We start from the raw sequence: 17,653 nt of genomic DNA, 5'->3' as shown, positions 1-17,653 counted from the left end.
TATTTTTTGGCAAAAAAATCACTTGTTTTTTGTTAGCGTTACACTTCTATTGATAGATATCCTAGAACTTATTTGATCACGTAACTCGAACTTGTTTTCCATATAAACCCAACTTCTAGACTTATAAATGCTGCCAACATATTTAGTGATCCTCTTTCAATGATGAATCCTAATCCAACCCATACTTCTTTTTTCTCATGGGATTAAAGCTAGCTTGGATATTTATAATAAAATAATTTCATAAATCTTTGATTAAATAATTTGTTCCATCTCCAAATACCTTTTATAAAATGACCAATGAAAAGCCACCATTATCAGCTGTTGAACAATCCTACACATATTTGTAAATTATGTTTTTATTTTTATTAATAAATATAATTCTATTTTTTAAACGTTTTAAATTTTATATATCAAAAAACCGGTTTAATAAAAATAAATATACAAATGATATTTGACGTCAAAAAAATTAAAATTATAAATGCAAAATAAATATAAAAATATGACAAAAAAGAAAAAAAGGAAGAAAAAGTGAAAAATGAAAATAAACATTAAAAAAGGAAATATTTTTATGTCACTTCCTTGATCGCAAAGATAAATTATGCCTACTATTTCCTTCAGGTCATAAGATAGCGATGAAGCCAGTATTTATTATATAGCCCCGTTCTATCTCAATGAAATTTGCTAGCCAATTATTTTTCTGAATTTAGGTGTCCAAGAGTTATACGCTATTAAAATTTTTAACAAATTTTGCGTTTATATAATATATCATGTCACGAATTCGGCGATAAAATTCGTAGCTGATTTTATTGAGTTAGAACGAGGTATTACTAATATGAATCGTTTTTTTTCGGCAAAATTATCATTTTTTTCGTCAAAATATACATTTTTTCGACGTTTTTGATGTTTGTTTTTTATTCCATCGTTTTAAAAGATTGTGTAATTCTGCCAAAAGATTTAAAAGGAGTTTTAAAAAAGGTTTAAGACCAAAATTTAGAAAGAAATTATTAGAAAAAAAAAATATCTTGGCCCTGTCAAAAAAAAATCTACGATTTTTTTCATAAATTTTTTAAAAAAGAGGCTTATTGTAAACAAAACGCCATCATCCCCCCGAGATCCCAAAAAATGTATTTCGCAATTTCGCGGTTTTAGAATAAAAAAATTTTTAAAAATAATCGTGTTATAAAATGCAGCAAAAAAAAATGAAGATTTTATAGAAAAACAAAGGAGAAAAAATAAAGAATAGAAAGACATTTTAAATAAGAAAAGAAAAATATTCCGTTTTATTGCGTGATGGTCTCCTGTTCAGAATCGTAATCTTGTTCTAACCGTTTGTTATTTTGATTTTTTTCGTTTAAATGAACCGGAAATAGAGGAGAGGGATCCGCGTGAGTATTATTTCGGGTTTTGGATAAAGGGCTACATCCGGGATTGTCGACAGCATCTGACTTAGTAGAACAATCTTTTTTTTTTCGAAAAGAAAGAGAAGAAAAAAATTCGATATTGGAAAAATTTGCTTCATAGACATTTTCTTTTCTTTCTTTGCCTCCCGTGAACAATAACTCCTCGGAAAACAAAAAAAAAATTAGACCAACCAACTGAAAGCAAAAAAATAGCCATATTATTCAAAAAAAAATTGTTCGGTTTAAACCCTCAATAACGTTTGGGTTGAAACCGGAAGCAAACTCTTCTCTTAAATTGTCCAAATAAACGGGACCGGAAGCATTTTTAAAAAAATTCGAGAATCGATTTAACCCTTAGAAGCTGGAACCTTCGACTCAAAGATGTACCATTAGGATTTATAAAGAGTGTGTAGTGTATATATGTCTAAACCTAACACTAACCATGTCTATTGTTGCCACATAAATTATCAATTTCCATAATATAACACGGCTAGATACGATGCATATCTTATATTATAATATAAACTTTTAGGCTTGTTCTTGAAAACGGGTCTTTCGAAACCAAATTCGTCGGTATAAGTTTCGATCTCGTCGATTCCTCTAGAATTCCTATCCGCGTGTCGTTTGAAGGAATTATCATTCCATCCTTGTGCCAAATCTTCATTCATGTAACGTTCGTTGGGAAATTGCGCATTTTCATAATAGCCATCCGGATCGTTTGAGTAACCTTTAAAGGTCAAAGAAGAAAGAAAGATGTGTTTATTAGAACCTAGGTAGTTCTTTTCCTTCCAAGTTTCTGCTAAAGTTATTAAACCATGTTTAACTAATATGAGTGAAATGTAATTTGAGTAATATAGATTAAATTTTATAACCATTTTCGTAATGTCTTTCCCAAGCACCGTTGACGGGTGTATTACTGACGTTAGTGCTACTCAGGTATCTTCGATTGACATGCCTAGGATAGTTTCTGAGAGCTGTACTTCCTCTTACACTTCCGTTGCCATTTGCCATCGTACCCATTCCCATATCATTCATCATCCCGTAATTATTATAATCTTCCGGGCCAAGTCCCATATAGGAATTGTATTGAAAAGGTGTATCGTTGAATACCTGACGTTTGTTCTCTACATTTATAAGGCGTTTTTTTTATAAGAAAGAAGGAAGGAAGGAAGGAAGGAAGGAAGGAAGGAAGGAAGGAAGGAAGGAAGGAAGGAAGGAAGGAAGGAAGGAAGGAAGGAAGGAAGGAAGGAAGGAAGGAAGGAAGGAAGGAAGGAAGGAAGGAAGGAAGGAAGGAAGGAAGGAAGGAAGGAAGGAAGGAAGGAAGGAAGGAAGGAAGGAAGGAAGGAAGGAAGGAAGGAAGGAAGGAAGGAAGGAAGGAAGGAAGGAAGGAAGGAAGGAAGGAAGGAAGGAAGGAAGGAAGGAAGGAAGGAAGGAAGGAAGGAAGGAAGGAAGGAAGGAAGGAAGGAAGGAAGGAAGGAAGGAAGGAAGGAAGGAAGGAAGGAAGGAAGGAAGGAAGGAAGGAAGGAAGGAAGGAAGGAAGGAAGGAAGGAAGGAAGGAAGGAAGGAAGGAAGGAAGGAAGGAAGGAAGGAAGGAAGGAAGGAAGGAAGGAAGGAAGGAAGGAAGGAAGGAAGGAAGGAAGGAAGGAAGGAAGGAAGGAAGGAAGGAAGGAAGGAAGGAAGGAAGGAAGGAAGGAAGGAAGGAAGGAAGGAAGGAAGGAAGGAAGGAAGGAAGGAAGGAAGGAAGGAAGGAAGGAAGGAAGGAAGGAAAGAAAGAAAGAAAGAAAGAAAGAAAGAAAGAAAGAAAGAAAGAAAGAAAGAAAGAAAGAAAGAAAGAAAGAAAGAAAGAAAGAAAGAAAGAAAGAAAGAAAGAAAGAAAGAAAGAAAGAAAGAAAGAAAGAAAGAAAGAAAGAAAGAAAGAAAGAAAGAAAGAAAGAGAGAACTTTAAAATATTATGAAGAGATTGATTCTCTTCAGAATTCTATAAATCAAGACCCCCTCCCCTCCCCCAACTCATGTTTTCAAATCGGTCAATTTTTAGAAAGTCGAGTTTGTTTAAAAAAAAGTACTTTGCTTGAGGAGTGCGTGGTAATTAATTTCGACGGAATCCAGTTTTTCTTCCAGCTTATTGTTTTGCCTTTGACAAGTTTTAACCTGCGACTGGAATTCTTGCATTTTTAGTTCCTGTAGGAAAATAATTTTAAAAAAAATCCGAAATTGATTAAAATTTAAATTTAATGCGCACGCGTGATTACAGATTGAAACGCCTTTTTCTTTTGTTCCTCCAATTTTTCCTCCAGTCCGGAATTCTTTTTCTTGAGCTCGCTATTTTCGATCACGACGGTTTCCTGCAAATTGCGGAGGGAATTTTGCGAACACTCCAATTCGTACTCGATTTCTTCTATCCTCTCCCTTAGCCTGTATTCCTTGTTGTAATGCTCTTCGGTCAACTCCCTGCACTGTTGCATAAAATTAGTTTTTTTTTTATTGTATACTAGGCAATGTTGTTAAAATTATCAAACTTAGGCCAACTCCAATATAATGCAGCTTATCCTATCTTTTTTAGTCTAAAAAAAATACTTTCAAAGTTGAATTTCTATTTTGAAGAATATTTATTTTTTTGAGGATAAAATTTAAGCCGTAGTTGGTCAAAGTAAGGGTGATTAGATGTCATTCTATATGTCTTCATTGATTAATGTCATTAGTGACGTGAAGAGCGCCATTTTTATCCCAATTACTAGTATTTCGTATGTATATCAAACCATATTCTGATATTTCTTATCAATACCAAAATCCCCTTATAAATATGATTCAATTTTTAAACAAATACTATTAAATAATAATCTATTTCTAGATTATATATTGAAAAACGTCCATATCCATCAGTTACAAATCAACAAGATACAATACTAGCACTTATAATTTATCTAACGTCCATTTTATATTATCCCCTTATGACCTGTCATTTAAAAAGGCATTCGTTATAGTTATCAGGGGAGAGGGGAATCAGTCATGGGTATGATTTATAAGCACGGACAAAATGATGGGCATCGCTACAACTGTTTAAGTATATATTTAAAAAAGAAATTATAACAGCGACTAATCAGCTGTTTCGCCAGCGATTACTTTCTCAACGCTCTAGCAAATCGCGTTTACTATAAATGAAGCGTTGATTTATTAAATAGGGTTAGGATCATTTTGGATATGAATGGCGTAAAAGTTAAGTTACTCTTCTATTTGCAACTGAAAAGCAAAGGTTAGAGTATCTTCCTTTCTTTTCTTATTATGTCAAGGATGTTATTTAAAAAAAACCTTGATTTCCGATTCGTTAGCTCTCTTCCTAAATCCAGCCATTTCATTGGCTGACATCTCTAACTGCCTATACCGACTGTCCATGTCTTCCTTGTCTCGTTTCAGGGACGCAATCCCTATATCCTTTTCTTCTACTTCATCCTTCAAAGTTTGGGATTCCTTAATTAGATTAGAGTTTTCGTGTTTATAGGCCGCCATTTTGGTCTCTAATTCGGCTATTTGTTCGTCCCTGTTGGAGATCTCATCCTGTACGTTTAGAAACTCTAATTTTAGTGACGTTTGAGATGATTGAAGAGCCAAGCGGGAAGATTTTATATCGGCCATCTCACTCTCGCATTCGTACAAAGCGTTTTCCATAAACTTTTTCTGCTTAGATACCTTTAAAAATATTATTTTTTTTAAATACACATATAAAAATGAGGCATTGTAGGAATTTACAATACTATTACCAATATACCATGCAGTTATCTTAGTAAATCTGGGTGTTGTTGAAAATATATTAAATTCCATCAAAGCCAGAGTCGTTGATAAGAAAGGGTTTTGGAGACACACTCTACCCCTCCCATCTCCACACCCCACCCCCAAGGAAAATATGATTGGGTAAAATTTTGTGTTAATTGTACTTTTATTATTGATATCTGGACGAAAAATTTGCTATAGTTTCTTTTAAATTTGATTTTATCATTTACCTAATAACTATGTTCCCTATTTTAACCGAACAGATGAATGCAATAAAATAGTAATTAAGCATTAATTAAAATGGTTTGGTATACAGTTTCAGAATTAATGTCTCCAAATTTGTAAAATAAAAAATTTCTATGTTCTGCCTCATTTTAATTTGATATTAAAAAAAATGTGTCACTTTTTTTGTTATATTTGAGGTTGTATTATATTAAAACTCCCTCCTCCCAATCTTACCTTCAGCCTTATCGTGGCGGGGGAATGGCAACGTCTGGAGGCTAATGGAGGTCTAAGAGGTTCCTTGTAGTCTGGGTCTAGAAGAGGAGTAAAACCACCTAAAGGGGTTGATGTCAGGAAGGGCACCCGATTGTAAAAACCTTGCTACAAAATTTCTCAATGATTAAATCAGAGGGATAACTGGCCAACCTGGGTGAACCCGGAGTTCGCCATTACACGGAGAGAATAAGATGAAGAAGTATTATACTAAAACTATTTCCTTAAAATATTCTCCAAATTCACTTTCCAAAGGGATGTAGATTACTTTATCCTTTTCCTCGTTAACATGAGTCAATTCCTTCTGAAGCAAGTCTATTTTCCTCTGCAGCAGATTGCAGGAATCCTTGTTGGTCGTAATATCGTTCTGAATCATCTCCAATTGCCATTTTTTATCCTTCAAAAAATATTGTAATGATATTTTTGTATATTTGATTTTTAGAAGAAACATTATAAATATAAATCTCAAAGATTTATAAAAATAAAATTAAAAGAAAATAGAAATAGAAATTTAAAATAAAATAATAAATAAATAAATAGAGGGAAAAAATGAAAGATTGATAAATTAGAAAAATTTAAAGTAAGGTCGGTAAATAACCTTGTTACTAATTGCGTTACTTTTTTGAGGAAAAGGAACGCCATTTCGTCACTTGTTACTGATGTGTTTACAACATATTTAATTGATTAATTTTAATAGGCTGTATTTATTTAACCACATTTTCTACCACATTGATATATGTGTGGTCTAAGGGAGTTGCGCTAATTCTAAGACACCGGATTGGTTGATAAAAAGGTTTTGATGTTATGATTGGCTAAAATTTCCACATATTTAAGGATGATAAAAACCTATAAAAGGATGGAATTGTTTGTGGATAGACCTTCCACTTGTTCTACGTCAAATTTGATTTTTTTTAAATGACACATTAGTCCCTATATCCCCCTACCACTCTAAAATAAAGGATATACTATATTGACATGTGAAGTGCGCCTGTGTGCCATTTTTATTTTAGGTGCTCAACCTTACCAGTCTTAAAAGGTCATCTATCCTCGGACCCCTGTAAAAAAAAGATATATCTATTGACATGTGTAGTACGTTGTGCGCATTTATTTTAGATGCTCTCCATCATCAGTCCGGTTAAAGCTAGTCCTCCTAATCTTAACCCTAATTGGAGTAAAAATTCTTTTGACTACCCTCGTCCCTTCCACGTCCCCTACAAATAATCTTATGATCTCAGATGCAACAGATACTTTTCTTTATAAAGTAACTGTAACGCATTCCTTTTCATCAAACGCAACGAGTAACATCTTTTCTGAAGTAAAGTATACAGCACTAAAAAAAAATAAAAAATAATACTACTGCTTAACTTGCAAATCTCTTTTGTATTCCTTGGCTTGGGCTAGTGCATCAGTGTACAACCTCTTTTGTTCTTCGGCGTATAGATTCAACTCTATTCGTTCTTGTTCGTACCTTTGTTTCAGTTTCACGCTTTCTCTCCTGTTTTCGTCTCTGAATAGTTTTTTAAAACAATATTTGCGAATCATTCATCGATCCCTTATTTTTTCTTATCTTTTCTTTCTTTCTTTCATTCTTTCTTTCTTTCTGTCTATTATATGATAAAAAAGAAAGGCATTTCACCTCATATCGGATATGATGGAATCCTTGTCCCTTAATTTCTTCTCATAACCTCTCTTCAAATCATCGTATTCCAAGCCGTTGCAATTGACTTTATCCGCATCTTGGTACCTTAATATATTTATATTATTGTATCATATCAGAGGTACCATTTGTACGACCCGGCCCGAACCGGCCCGGCCCGGCCCGTATTTTTTTAAAATATATTTTATTTATTCATAATTTTTATGGCTAATAATGGCGATTTCAAATATTTGTTCTAAAATATAGGGTCAGGCCCGGATTATTTTTTAAATAAATTTCCAGGCCCAGCCCGGGTATATTTAAAAAAATTAAAATGATCAAGCCTTTATTTTAAATGGGCCTAATTTTTATGAATAAATGAAACAGGACTGTTCTTAATGGAAAATGGATTCTACAGGGATTTGGAATCTCTCAGTAAATGAATCACTTAGGGTAAATTATAAATTTGCTATAGAGAGTATACCCATAATGTTAAATTTTTGAGTTAACTTCTGAATTACTCCTAATTTAATTTTCTTTTTTTTTCTCTTAATCATAGTTTTTTACATGGTGTCTTCGTTAATACACACGTATTCCACTTAAATAGAAGAAATGGTAAAAATATCTAAAATTCATGTAGGTATACTCTACACATGCTTAGAGTGCATTTCCGTGTTTCTAATCAGATTTTTCCACATTTAAAAATGGCTCTCAGTAAATGATTCAAAATAGAGTTATATAATAATCTCTACTGATTATTACATATCCCCGTTAGCATAGATCCGGAGATTTAGGCACGGTTTTAAGCGAATCTATAAATATTTTGAGAAATCATATGTTAATTCGCAGCACTTGGAACTCTCCGTGAGTGCCCATGATATTTCTAGTGATATACATAACTCTCTAGATACCTATCCCCTTGTAAATGATTCGAATGCCTCTCTGATGGGACATATAGATATCTGGATTAAAAGTCCCCCGTGCCCTCCCCCCTACCTAGAGATGCACCCTAAGATTTTAATGGCGTGATGCCCCTTCCGTGTTAAGATGGCCCCATCCGGTAAAACGAAAAAGGTCAAATTTTTGAAAATGGTGCGTCGTTTAGAAATGATAATATTGTGCTTTTAAGAACACAGTTCAATATATATATTTAAAAAATCTGAATCGGGAATAGGGATTTTCAAGAATAATATTGGATTCTGTACATGAAGATTTTTAAAAAAATTCTAGAAATCGGATTGGTTGGACAATTTTTGGTCCAAAATCCAGTGGGAAGCAGAAAAATAAGTTCGCTCCAGGGATTAGATCTTAATCCCAAAAATTGAATTATCATCATGGATAGGAGGATTTTTTTAAAAAAAAAAATTTTTAATATATTTTTATGTTTTTCGAATAACTTAAAATAATTAAATTTTAAATGATTTTTTTAATGATATCTCAATTAGAGATCTGCAAAAGTAGGCCCGGCCCGGCCCGGTCCGGCCCGGCAGTTAAAAATATCTCGGGTTCGGGTTCGGGCCTAATATTTTTTAAGAAAATTCGGGCCGGGTCGGGCCTTGAAAATTTTTTTAAATATATCTTAAATTTATCAATTTTTATGTTCAATATTTTGCATTAAAATAAAAAATATTCGATTTTATTTATAGAAACTAGACGCCATTATATCTTTTACTTTTGTTGAGTAATTATAAAAATTAATTTCTATATTTAAATAAATTCGGGCCGGGCCGTTAAATTTTTTCAAAAAAAATTTTTAAGTTCGGGCCGGGTCGGGTCGGGCAAGATCGGGTTCGGGTTCGGGTCGGGCAAAATATTTCAAAAAAATTTCGGGTTCGGGTTCGGATCGGGTCGGGCAAAATATTTCAAATAAATTTCGGGTTCGGGTTCGGGTCGGGCAAAATATTTCAAAAAAATTTCGGGTTCGGATCGGGTCGGGCAAAATATTTCAAATAAATTTTGGGTTCGGGTTCGGGTCGGGTCGGGCAAAATATTTCAAAAAAATTTCGGGTTCGGATCGGGTCGGGCAAAATATTTCAAAAAAATTTCGGGTTCGGGTTCGGATCGGGTCGGGCAAAATATTTCAAATAAATTTCGGGTTCGGGTTCGGGTCGGGCAAAATATTTCAAAAAAATTTCGGGTTCGGATCGGGTCGGGCAAAATATTTCAAATAAATTTTGGGTTCGGGTTCGGGTCGGGTCGGGCAAAATATTTCAAATAAATTTCGGGTTCGGGTTCGGGTCGGGCAAAATATTTCAAATAAATTTCGGGTTCGGGTTCGGGTCGGGCAAAATATTTCAAATAAATTTCGGGTTCGGGTTCGGGTCGGGTCGAGCAAAATATTTCAAATAAATTTCGGGTTCGAGTTCGGGTCGGGTCGAGCAAAATATTTCAAATAAATTTCGGGTTCGAGTTCGGGTCGGGTCTGGCAAAATATTTCAAAAAAAATTCGGGTCGGGCTTGAAAAATTTGACCCGATGCAGATCACTTATATCGATGTTAAAAAGGATATGAAAAAAATGTATGTTAAGCGTCAATGTGTTTTTCCCGGGCAATGTGTTATTTTTTCAACTTTAAATCATTTAGGCGGGAGGGCAGACTGGGGTAGGTTGGGTAGGCTGTTGGGCAGACTGGGACTGGGGTAGGCGGGAAGGTTGATAGGCTAACCGCTAGCGTACTCACGAATTTAAATATTATTTTTTTCCGGGAGAAAATGAATAGAACTGGCTTATATTTTATCGAATAATATTTTTTTTTTAATTTTGTTGATCAATAAATATTGAATATTTTTTAAAAAAATTTAGAATAAAATAAAATGAAGAGCGAAAACAAATGCAACAAATAAAATAAATCAGCTGGGTGGCCATTTTGTTTAAAAAACTCTTCCTGTTGTTAGAACCTCGACTTTGAAGGTTCGTTTCTCCAAATCTATTTGAGCTTAGCGCTTTTAGAATGTAGATTTATACCCAATTTATAATCTTAAATAATTACCAAAGCACTGGTCAATTTGATGTTCACATAATGATAAAAAAAAATCCATTACCTCAAGGAATAGGAAGAAACGGATGAAGACATCATGGATTGATTACTATCGTAAATGTTGGTTCTATCTTTCGTAACTTTCGACATCGCTCCACCTATTCCTCCCTTATTCAACGCATCGCCTATTCCGTTGATCCCTTTATTAAAATCCTTGATTCCTCTCAGATTCATATCGTTCCGCAGTTCATCCCTGTTAGACGATGATTCGTTATCCCGACTGATATCGATCACGCTATTAAAAGAGGAGGAGTCCTTAGACGAATCGGAGCAAGGAGAAACTTGACAATACCTGTGGAAGGAATGTATATCGGATCTTCGTTTAGCTACATATACTAACTTACTAAATCTTTTCCTCTAGTTGTAAGTTTTGCCATTCCTTATAAAATGACTATCTCGTGATTAAGCTTCGAAAAATAAAAGGAAGAATTTATAGCTAATATATATTTTGGTGAGTTTTAATTAGGAATACTAAAGACTAATTAATCAATAATTCTCCTTATATTGGTTTCGAAATCTTTTAATTTCAAACAGATTCCAGAAGGCCATTTTATTTAATTTTGAAAATTCTTGATTTCACCGGAAATGAATTTTAGCATGTATAGAGTAACCACGTGAGATCTGCCAATGGACGGAGTTTCAACCTAAAAAACCGAACCCGTTGTTTTAAAAAAAAATTATTTAACCGGCTGATACGCCCGTAGTTTTTTTTAAAAAAATCACCCGCTTAGAAAAATTTGTTTAACCGGTCCGCGAAATATTTTAAAATTATTTTATTGGTTGGTTATACTCCAATGATATACAATAATACACAGACTGACGATGCGTTCCTAATGATGCGTTAGAAAGCGTCGTTGAATGCGAATCAGCTGGAGCCACCATTTTTGGTGACCTATATGGTCATTATTCTCGGGTATAAAAAACTACTATTAAATTGATAGCGTCTCAGACATAGGAATAAATTGGCATCTCTTTTAAAATTTTTGATAATGATATAGGTAACCAAAATGGCGTCCACAGCTGTTTTTCATTGATGTACACTTTGAATGAATGCATTGTCAATCTAGGCATTATTATGTCATTGACATGCTCTTAATTTATTTTATTTTGACATATTTTACTTATGTGCGTTATTATGAAATAAATAAAAAATAATAATTATGAAATTTGGCGCTGAAATTTTGAATATTAGCATATTACATTCATTTTTTTTTAATAAACTTCAAAAATATACGGCAAAATATGATGATAAAATTTTGTGAAATATCATGGTAAGTTTACTCAATATATTCTGAAATTCATTCATCGTTAATGACAGATCTTTCAAAATCAAAATGGCCAATGTTTGTAAAAAAAAAGAATTCAGTATTAAGAACCAAATTTTCAGTTGTATATATAAATAATATGGCAGTATCTTAGGGTTAGGTATAAATTATACCATTTCGATTAGAACCCAGCTTAAACGTAATAAATAGCTATTGTGCGTGGGAATTGTTGAATTTCCTTTAACAAAGGGAATTGTCAGAATTAATAAAAATGATGGGAAAGCTGATTGAAAAAGAAAAGCCTGATCGGAAAAGTTAAAAGACAGCATTAATATGATAAATAACTTTAAATTTTATGAGATTTTACGTTTGTTTTAGTAATATTATAGCGGAGAAGTATATTAGAAAATTTATGGTTCTTATATAAGACGAAAATGTTAAGACGGAGAGACACCGTGTTTAGACTTCGCGAGTCATTAATGTTTTTAGAAAAATGTGATAAATAAATGATTAGAACAACAAAGCAGAATTAGAGAAATGAAACTTTTGAAAGAAAGAAAATTGAAAAGTATAAAAAGAAAGTAATTTATATATGTTAAAACATAGGATGAAAAAAAGAATATATTTGAAATAAAACAATATATTCAGGTTGGTAATGTTGTTTAAGGGCTAGTTTTAAGCCGGTTTTTAGAAACGGCTAACTCGATATTTTTAGCCGGAAAAAATATGGCCTAAGCCTCGTGATTCCGCTAATAAGTGTCCAGTAGACCTTTGTGCCATCTAAAAGCAAACTCCTCCGGCTTGTATCTTATTCCGGATAAAATATTGAGTTTGCCGTTTCTAAGGATCGACTCGAATCTAGCCTTTTAACAACACCACCTCAGGTTAGGTATATCGAGGTTAACAGCGTTGAAGCCTTGAAGAATTAATCGAAATAAAAAATGTATTATCATTACGATGATCATTGACATATATTTTTAAAATTTTGTTTTTACTAATCAGATCCGATATCTTCCAATATTAAAGAAAAAGGATAATAGTCCCCGATGGTGTTTGAGAAGTCTGGTACATGGATCCAGAACAGGTGACCACCTGGGGAGAAATTATTCAAGTTGTTGTTAAAACGCGCTTCTAGGGAACTCTGAATATACTAGTCTATCTGGTCCATATCAATATGGAAGATATATCACGTGTTTGAAAGTATATTCAGAGTCAGACTATGTAGGTATAACTTAAATAAATATACAAAACCTGCTAGGTCCCGAATAGATTCCGGAGGAGGATACAGTTTCGCGATCATCGCCATCTTTGTTATTTGCGCTGGCAGTTGAAGTAGACATTGCGGTAGATGATGAAACAACGTCATCTGTTAGCAGATCGTCGAAATTCAACATGGATACCCTGGGAATAAGTGCTGCCTCATTTTCTGTGCCAGAATCGACTTCTAAATCATTTATAGAACTATCTCCTTTTAAAACATCTTTTGATTTGAAAGCATTTTGGGTAAGAGAGGGATTAGATTTGGGAAGGAGAGCATTATTGTTAAGTGAGAAATTGGCATCGTCTGAGGAAGGTGTAATAGGAAGATCTTTCATCTTTACTTTCTGCGATAGGGAAGGTTAGAGCATATGTTAGAGAAGAATTATAAAGAAATTCTGTATGACAGTAAAAATGGCACCACTCGCTTTAGACCCTTAAAAAAAAGTTATTTAGTATTATAATATCGTGTTAAATAATGTTAGTGTCCTATCTCTGGCAAATATAGAATAATTTTTCTAAATCATTTTATTGGGATTTTTTTGATGCCGGAAATGTTTCCCAGCGTGTCTGGAATTAGATGTCAGCACGGTCTTAGAGGGTTGAAGGTAGAAGAACATTTTTGGACAGGGTCGGACAAATTGCTCGAAATATTTTTACGGATCGGTTAAAAATAATTACGGCCGAGCTGACGACCCTCAGAAACCCGATAAAAACGACGGGTCAGTTCGGGTGGAACTTGGCCTCGTCGGCCTTTATGCAAAATACCTACTTCAAAACAATATTGCTTTGAATCTTAACAACCACTTTTATTAATATTTAGTATCTCTACTTAACTTCTAGCCTTAACTGCTTTTTTTTTAAAAAAAATATCTGTTAGTTCACCTTCACGGCACAGATGTAGCTAAGAAGAAAAGAGGATCCCCCCCCCCCAATGGAGAATCAAAATTTTTTTTAACCTCCCCTTCACTGTGCATATACACTCTCTTACAGAGGCGGACGACTTATAAAAATTTATGAAGGGGACTGGAAATTTTCTAAAGAAAATTTGATGTTTAAAATATTAATGTATGAATTAATCTATTTTATAGAATATTTCAATTGGGGGGGGGGAGGGGGTAGGGGGGGGGGGGGGGGGGGGGGTGAGCATACCTCTGCACCCCCTTACGAAGTCGGCGGCTATGCTCCCCCAGCTGCCCTCTCTCCAAAGAAAAAATGAATACCACATCTCATTATAAAATAATAATTTTGCTAAAAAAATTTATCAAAAACTAATATTTTATTTTATTTGATTAATTTTAAATAAAATCGAAAAATTGTGAATGCCAAAATGAACCGAACTACCGCAAAGTGGCGAAAAATCTATTTGAAAAAATAACCGGAAACGGAAATCCATTTTGAACTAAGATTCGGATCGGAACAAAACCTCATTTTAAATATTATTCCTCCTCCATAGTTATTTCCTTATATCAAGATGTTGGCACAAAAAAATTGGTATAATAAAACCATGTTTTAAAAATCATATGGTATTTGTTGGTTTGGTTATTAAATTTTTATTCTTTTAATGAGAATAAATTCGTTTCTCTAAAGCTTGGATTTTCTTTTATCTTTCAGCATGCATTATTAAGATGATGGCATGTCTTCATTTTAATTGTTTTTTTTAATCGTTATTTATTTTTTAAATTTAAATTTATTTAAAAATATCATTTTACTTATTAATTTATATGTATGTAGAGTAGTAAGGCAAGGAGAAATAGCAGATGATTGATCCCCCCCCCCTAATTCCATATTAAATGAATTGGTTAATGACTTAAGATGAAGAGGAAGAAAAAAACGAATAAGTCATAAAAGAAAGGAAAAGGAGATAAATAAAATAGAGAAAAGATTTTGATTTTAAAAAAAATGTTTAAGAATGACCGTACCCAAAAGCGGAGGTCGTATTTCTTAATTTTCCCTTTTTTGAAGTCAATTTACAAAATTTAGCCAAAGTTTGTTGAGAGAAGAGTGACTAGAATTCTAAAAAAAATATACAAGTTAGGAACCCCCAAAATGATGAAGGTTTAGAAAAGATCTGTGATGTCTCAGTATACAGAAAGTTCTATGAGGAATAAATTTTATTTATTCAAATTTTAAGCCAGATTATTGTTCCTTATAAAGAAACACTAAAATGTGTAATCCATCTGGTACGGTTTATTTTTAACTACAAGCATATATTATACGATCTAATATATGATATCATCACCTTGTTATGTTATTTCAATTTATTATATAAAGCAAAGATTGAGATTTAACATATATGAGAAGTTATCTGCATCGGGCCTAATTTTTCGAGCCCGGCCGGGCCCGACCCGAAAAGAGTTTTACCGGCCCGAACCGAACCCAAAATATTTTTTAAAGAGTTTTGCCGGCCCGAATTTTTCTAAAAATATTAGACCCGACCCAGCCAGAACACGATTTCTTTTTTAAAAAATAGGTCCGAGATCATGGATAAATTTAAATGAAATTCCGTATTCGCTCGTCGTTACGAGAACAAACTTCGGTTACGCCAATCAAGAATAATGATGAAACAACAAGATTTTAGATTTGTTTACATCGAAACGAATATTCCAGAAAGACTTTATTGTAAACAAACATTTGATAAATGCATCTAAAAAATGTTTATGGGTCTCGTAAGGATCCTATCGCAATTTCAATTCATCCATTATTTTGTTTAAATTGTCAATAAATTTCACTTAATTTTTCCTTGTGGCTCATTTTTTTTATCAATAAGGTGATTGCAATAATATATATATCATTTTGGTAAGACTATGACAGCTTGCATACCTGCCTTGAAAGTATGTGCAATTAAAGAACATCTTCCATTTGGGAATCAACGGAATTTTTATAACATTTCTACTCCTAATAATACTATTTTTTGCGCCCTGTGATGCCAATTAGTGTTAGTATTCATTTTTTTTTCGCGTCTATATCTAAATATTCTAAATTAAAAATTTGAACTGGATTTAAATAAATATAAAAAAAATTATTTTACAAAAGGTTGGGCCTCAATCAATAGTGTTGTTAAAAACCGGATTCGGGCCGATTTTAAAAACCGGCCCGATTAAGATTACAACCAAAAATAACATTATGAAAGTTGGGAGATCTATTTGCCAAATCTCGATGCATACTGTTGTAATCTGTCGATTTGTAATTGTCCCTTTTCCGTAAATTTTTACAGCCAAAAATTTTTATTTTTTTGTTGTTGAATGAAAAGCTACTAAAAACAAATAGAATAATGCAGTGCAGTGCCGTGCACTTAAATTTTTAGTTTTGCCGTAATTTTTTAATGAAAAAAACGTAACGCGTCCCTTGTATATCGAGGTTGTCTTTTAATATCCGCCGATTCAAAAATTATAAATAAGTTATAAAAATCGTCTGCCTTCTTATTTTCTTTAATTTCTAAATTTTCCTTTTTTTAGGATAGAAGTTATTTATATCACATTTTTATATAATATTACAAAGCGAAGAATAAAAAAAAAAGTAATGAAAAAAACCTATTTCCGGTTTTTAAAATGGTTGCTAACGCCAAACGGTAATTTTACCAATTTGCACGTAGCCATTTGAAATGCATTATTTGCGCTTGCAACGCGGCGTTTGAAACGCTCAATTTATGCGCACTATAACGATTGAAGATATAGCAAGATAAAGAACTCCGTGGGGGGTACAGGATTTTTGATAAAATTCCAAATTTTTTAAATGATTTTTATGCATAAAAATCTTTCATGATTAAAATCATAAATTTTATTTTTTTTTTCCGAAAAAAAATCTTCAATTTTTATGATTTTTAAAAAGGTATTTTCCAAAAATAAATTAGATTTTATTTAAATTCATAAATTTCCTTAAAATCAGTTTTGGAGGTGTAGGGTAAGAGGTGTATAAACCTGCAAAGTTAGGCCCGGCCCGAAGAATTTTATTTAAAATAATCGGGTTCGGACCGGTTAGGGCCGGGTCGAGCCTAATATTTTTAAAAAAAATTCGGGTCGGGTCGGATCGGATCTTGGAAATTTTATTAAATATATCGAAATTTATCAATTTTATATAAAAAAAAATTTATGTAAAATAAAAAATTTTTTGATCTAATTTATTGAAACTAAACGCTACACATGTCTTTTATTTTACGTGATACGTAATATTAAGCGCACTAGCCCTAAACGTCGTAGATATAGCAAAAGTTATGTATACAACAGAGCAACGCTTGGTTCTCTTACGAAAAAACCCATCAAACTGGGATAGTAATTATAAAAATTAATTTCTATAGTTAAATAAATTCGGGCCTGCTGCTCAGTGTCTTAGTGAGGATCATAGTTCGGTCTCGATCAAATTTCTTAAACCGGAAGGAATATGGTAGGGAATTTTGTTCGGCTTAATTTTCGATAGAAGTACTAAACTCCTTCCTTCCTCATATAAAATAAGACAGAGCTGACTTTACTTTTTTTTCCTAAAGTAGTAATATATTAATATGTAAACAACATGTAAAAATATAACTTTCTAGGACAGTCGCGCATTAATAAATTATCGCTTTCGAAAAAAAAAAAATGAATTCGGTTATTAAAAAAAAATTACCTATAAAACGCAACCCAGTATAGGAATTATGAAAAATGGATTTACTATACGGATATATCCTCCAGGAATATAGTTTAAAAAATAATCATATGTAGAAAAAAGTAATGAATCTTCCTTTTTTTTTTTTTTTAATCAAATCGGGAACTTTTTAAAAATATATATATAAAGTGGTTAAAGGTAATTAAGATTTATTT

General features: G+C 32.9%; 1 protein-coding gene across 3 annotated transcripts; it reads right to left on the bottom strand.

Annotated features, from left to right (window-relative positions):
* Nucleotides 1-422: 422 nt before the first annotated feature.
* On the bottom strand, nucleotides 423-17,653 carry LOC135925456 (paramyosin-like). Of its 3 annotated transcripts, none has more exons than XM_065460785.1 (12): nucleotides 17,460-17,650; nucleotides 12,852-13,293; nucleotides 10,340-10,627; nucleotides 7,300-7,407; nucleotides 7,029-7,170; nucleotides 5,932-6,060; nucleotides 4,710-5,087; nucleotides 3,653-3,856; nucleotides 3,467-3,581; nucleotides 2,273-2,524; nucleotides 1,927-2,127; nucleotides 423-1,459 (listed from the first exon to the last, which is right to left on the bottom strand). In XM_065460785.1, exons 2-12 carry the CDS (start codon nucleotides 13,193-13,195, stop codon nucleotides 1,281-1,283), a joined length of 2,340 nt encoding a protein of 779 aa, XP_065316857.1. In that variant the 5' UTR covers nucleotides 13,196-13,293; nucleotides 17,460-17,650; the 3' UTR covers nucleotides 423-1,280. The 3 variants fall into 3 exon arrangements, with proteins under 3 accessions (XP_065316857.1, XP_065316858.1, XP_065316859.1); XM_065460786.1 differs by having other exon boundaries at nucleotides 17,505-17,576; XM_065460787.1 differs by lacking the exon at nucleotides 10,340-10,627 and having other exon boundaries at nucleotides 17,460-17,653.

The sequence above is a fragment of the Gordionus sp. m RMFG-2023 genome, chromosome 2 (assembly GCF_954871325.1).
Source record: "Gordionus sp. m RMFG-2023 chromosome 2, tfGorSpeb1-WG-v2, whole genome shotgun sequence".
NCBI lineage: Eukaryota > Metazoa > Nematomorpha > Gordioida > Chordodea > Parachordodidae > Gordionus > Gordionus sp. m RMFG-2023.
This window is presented reverse-complemented; position numbering and strand designations above follow the sequence as displayed.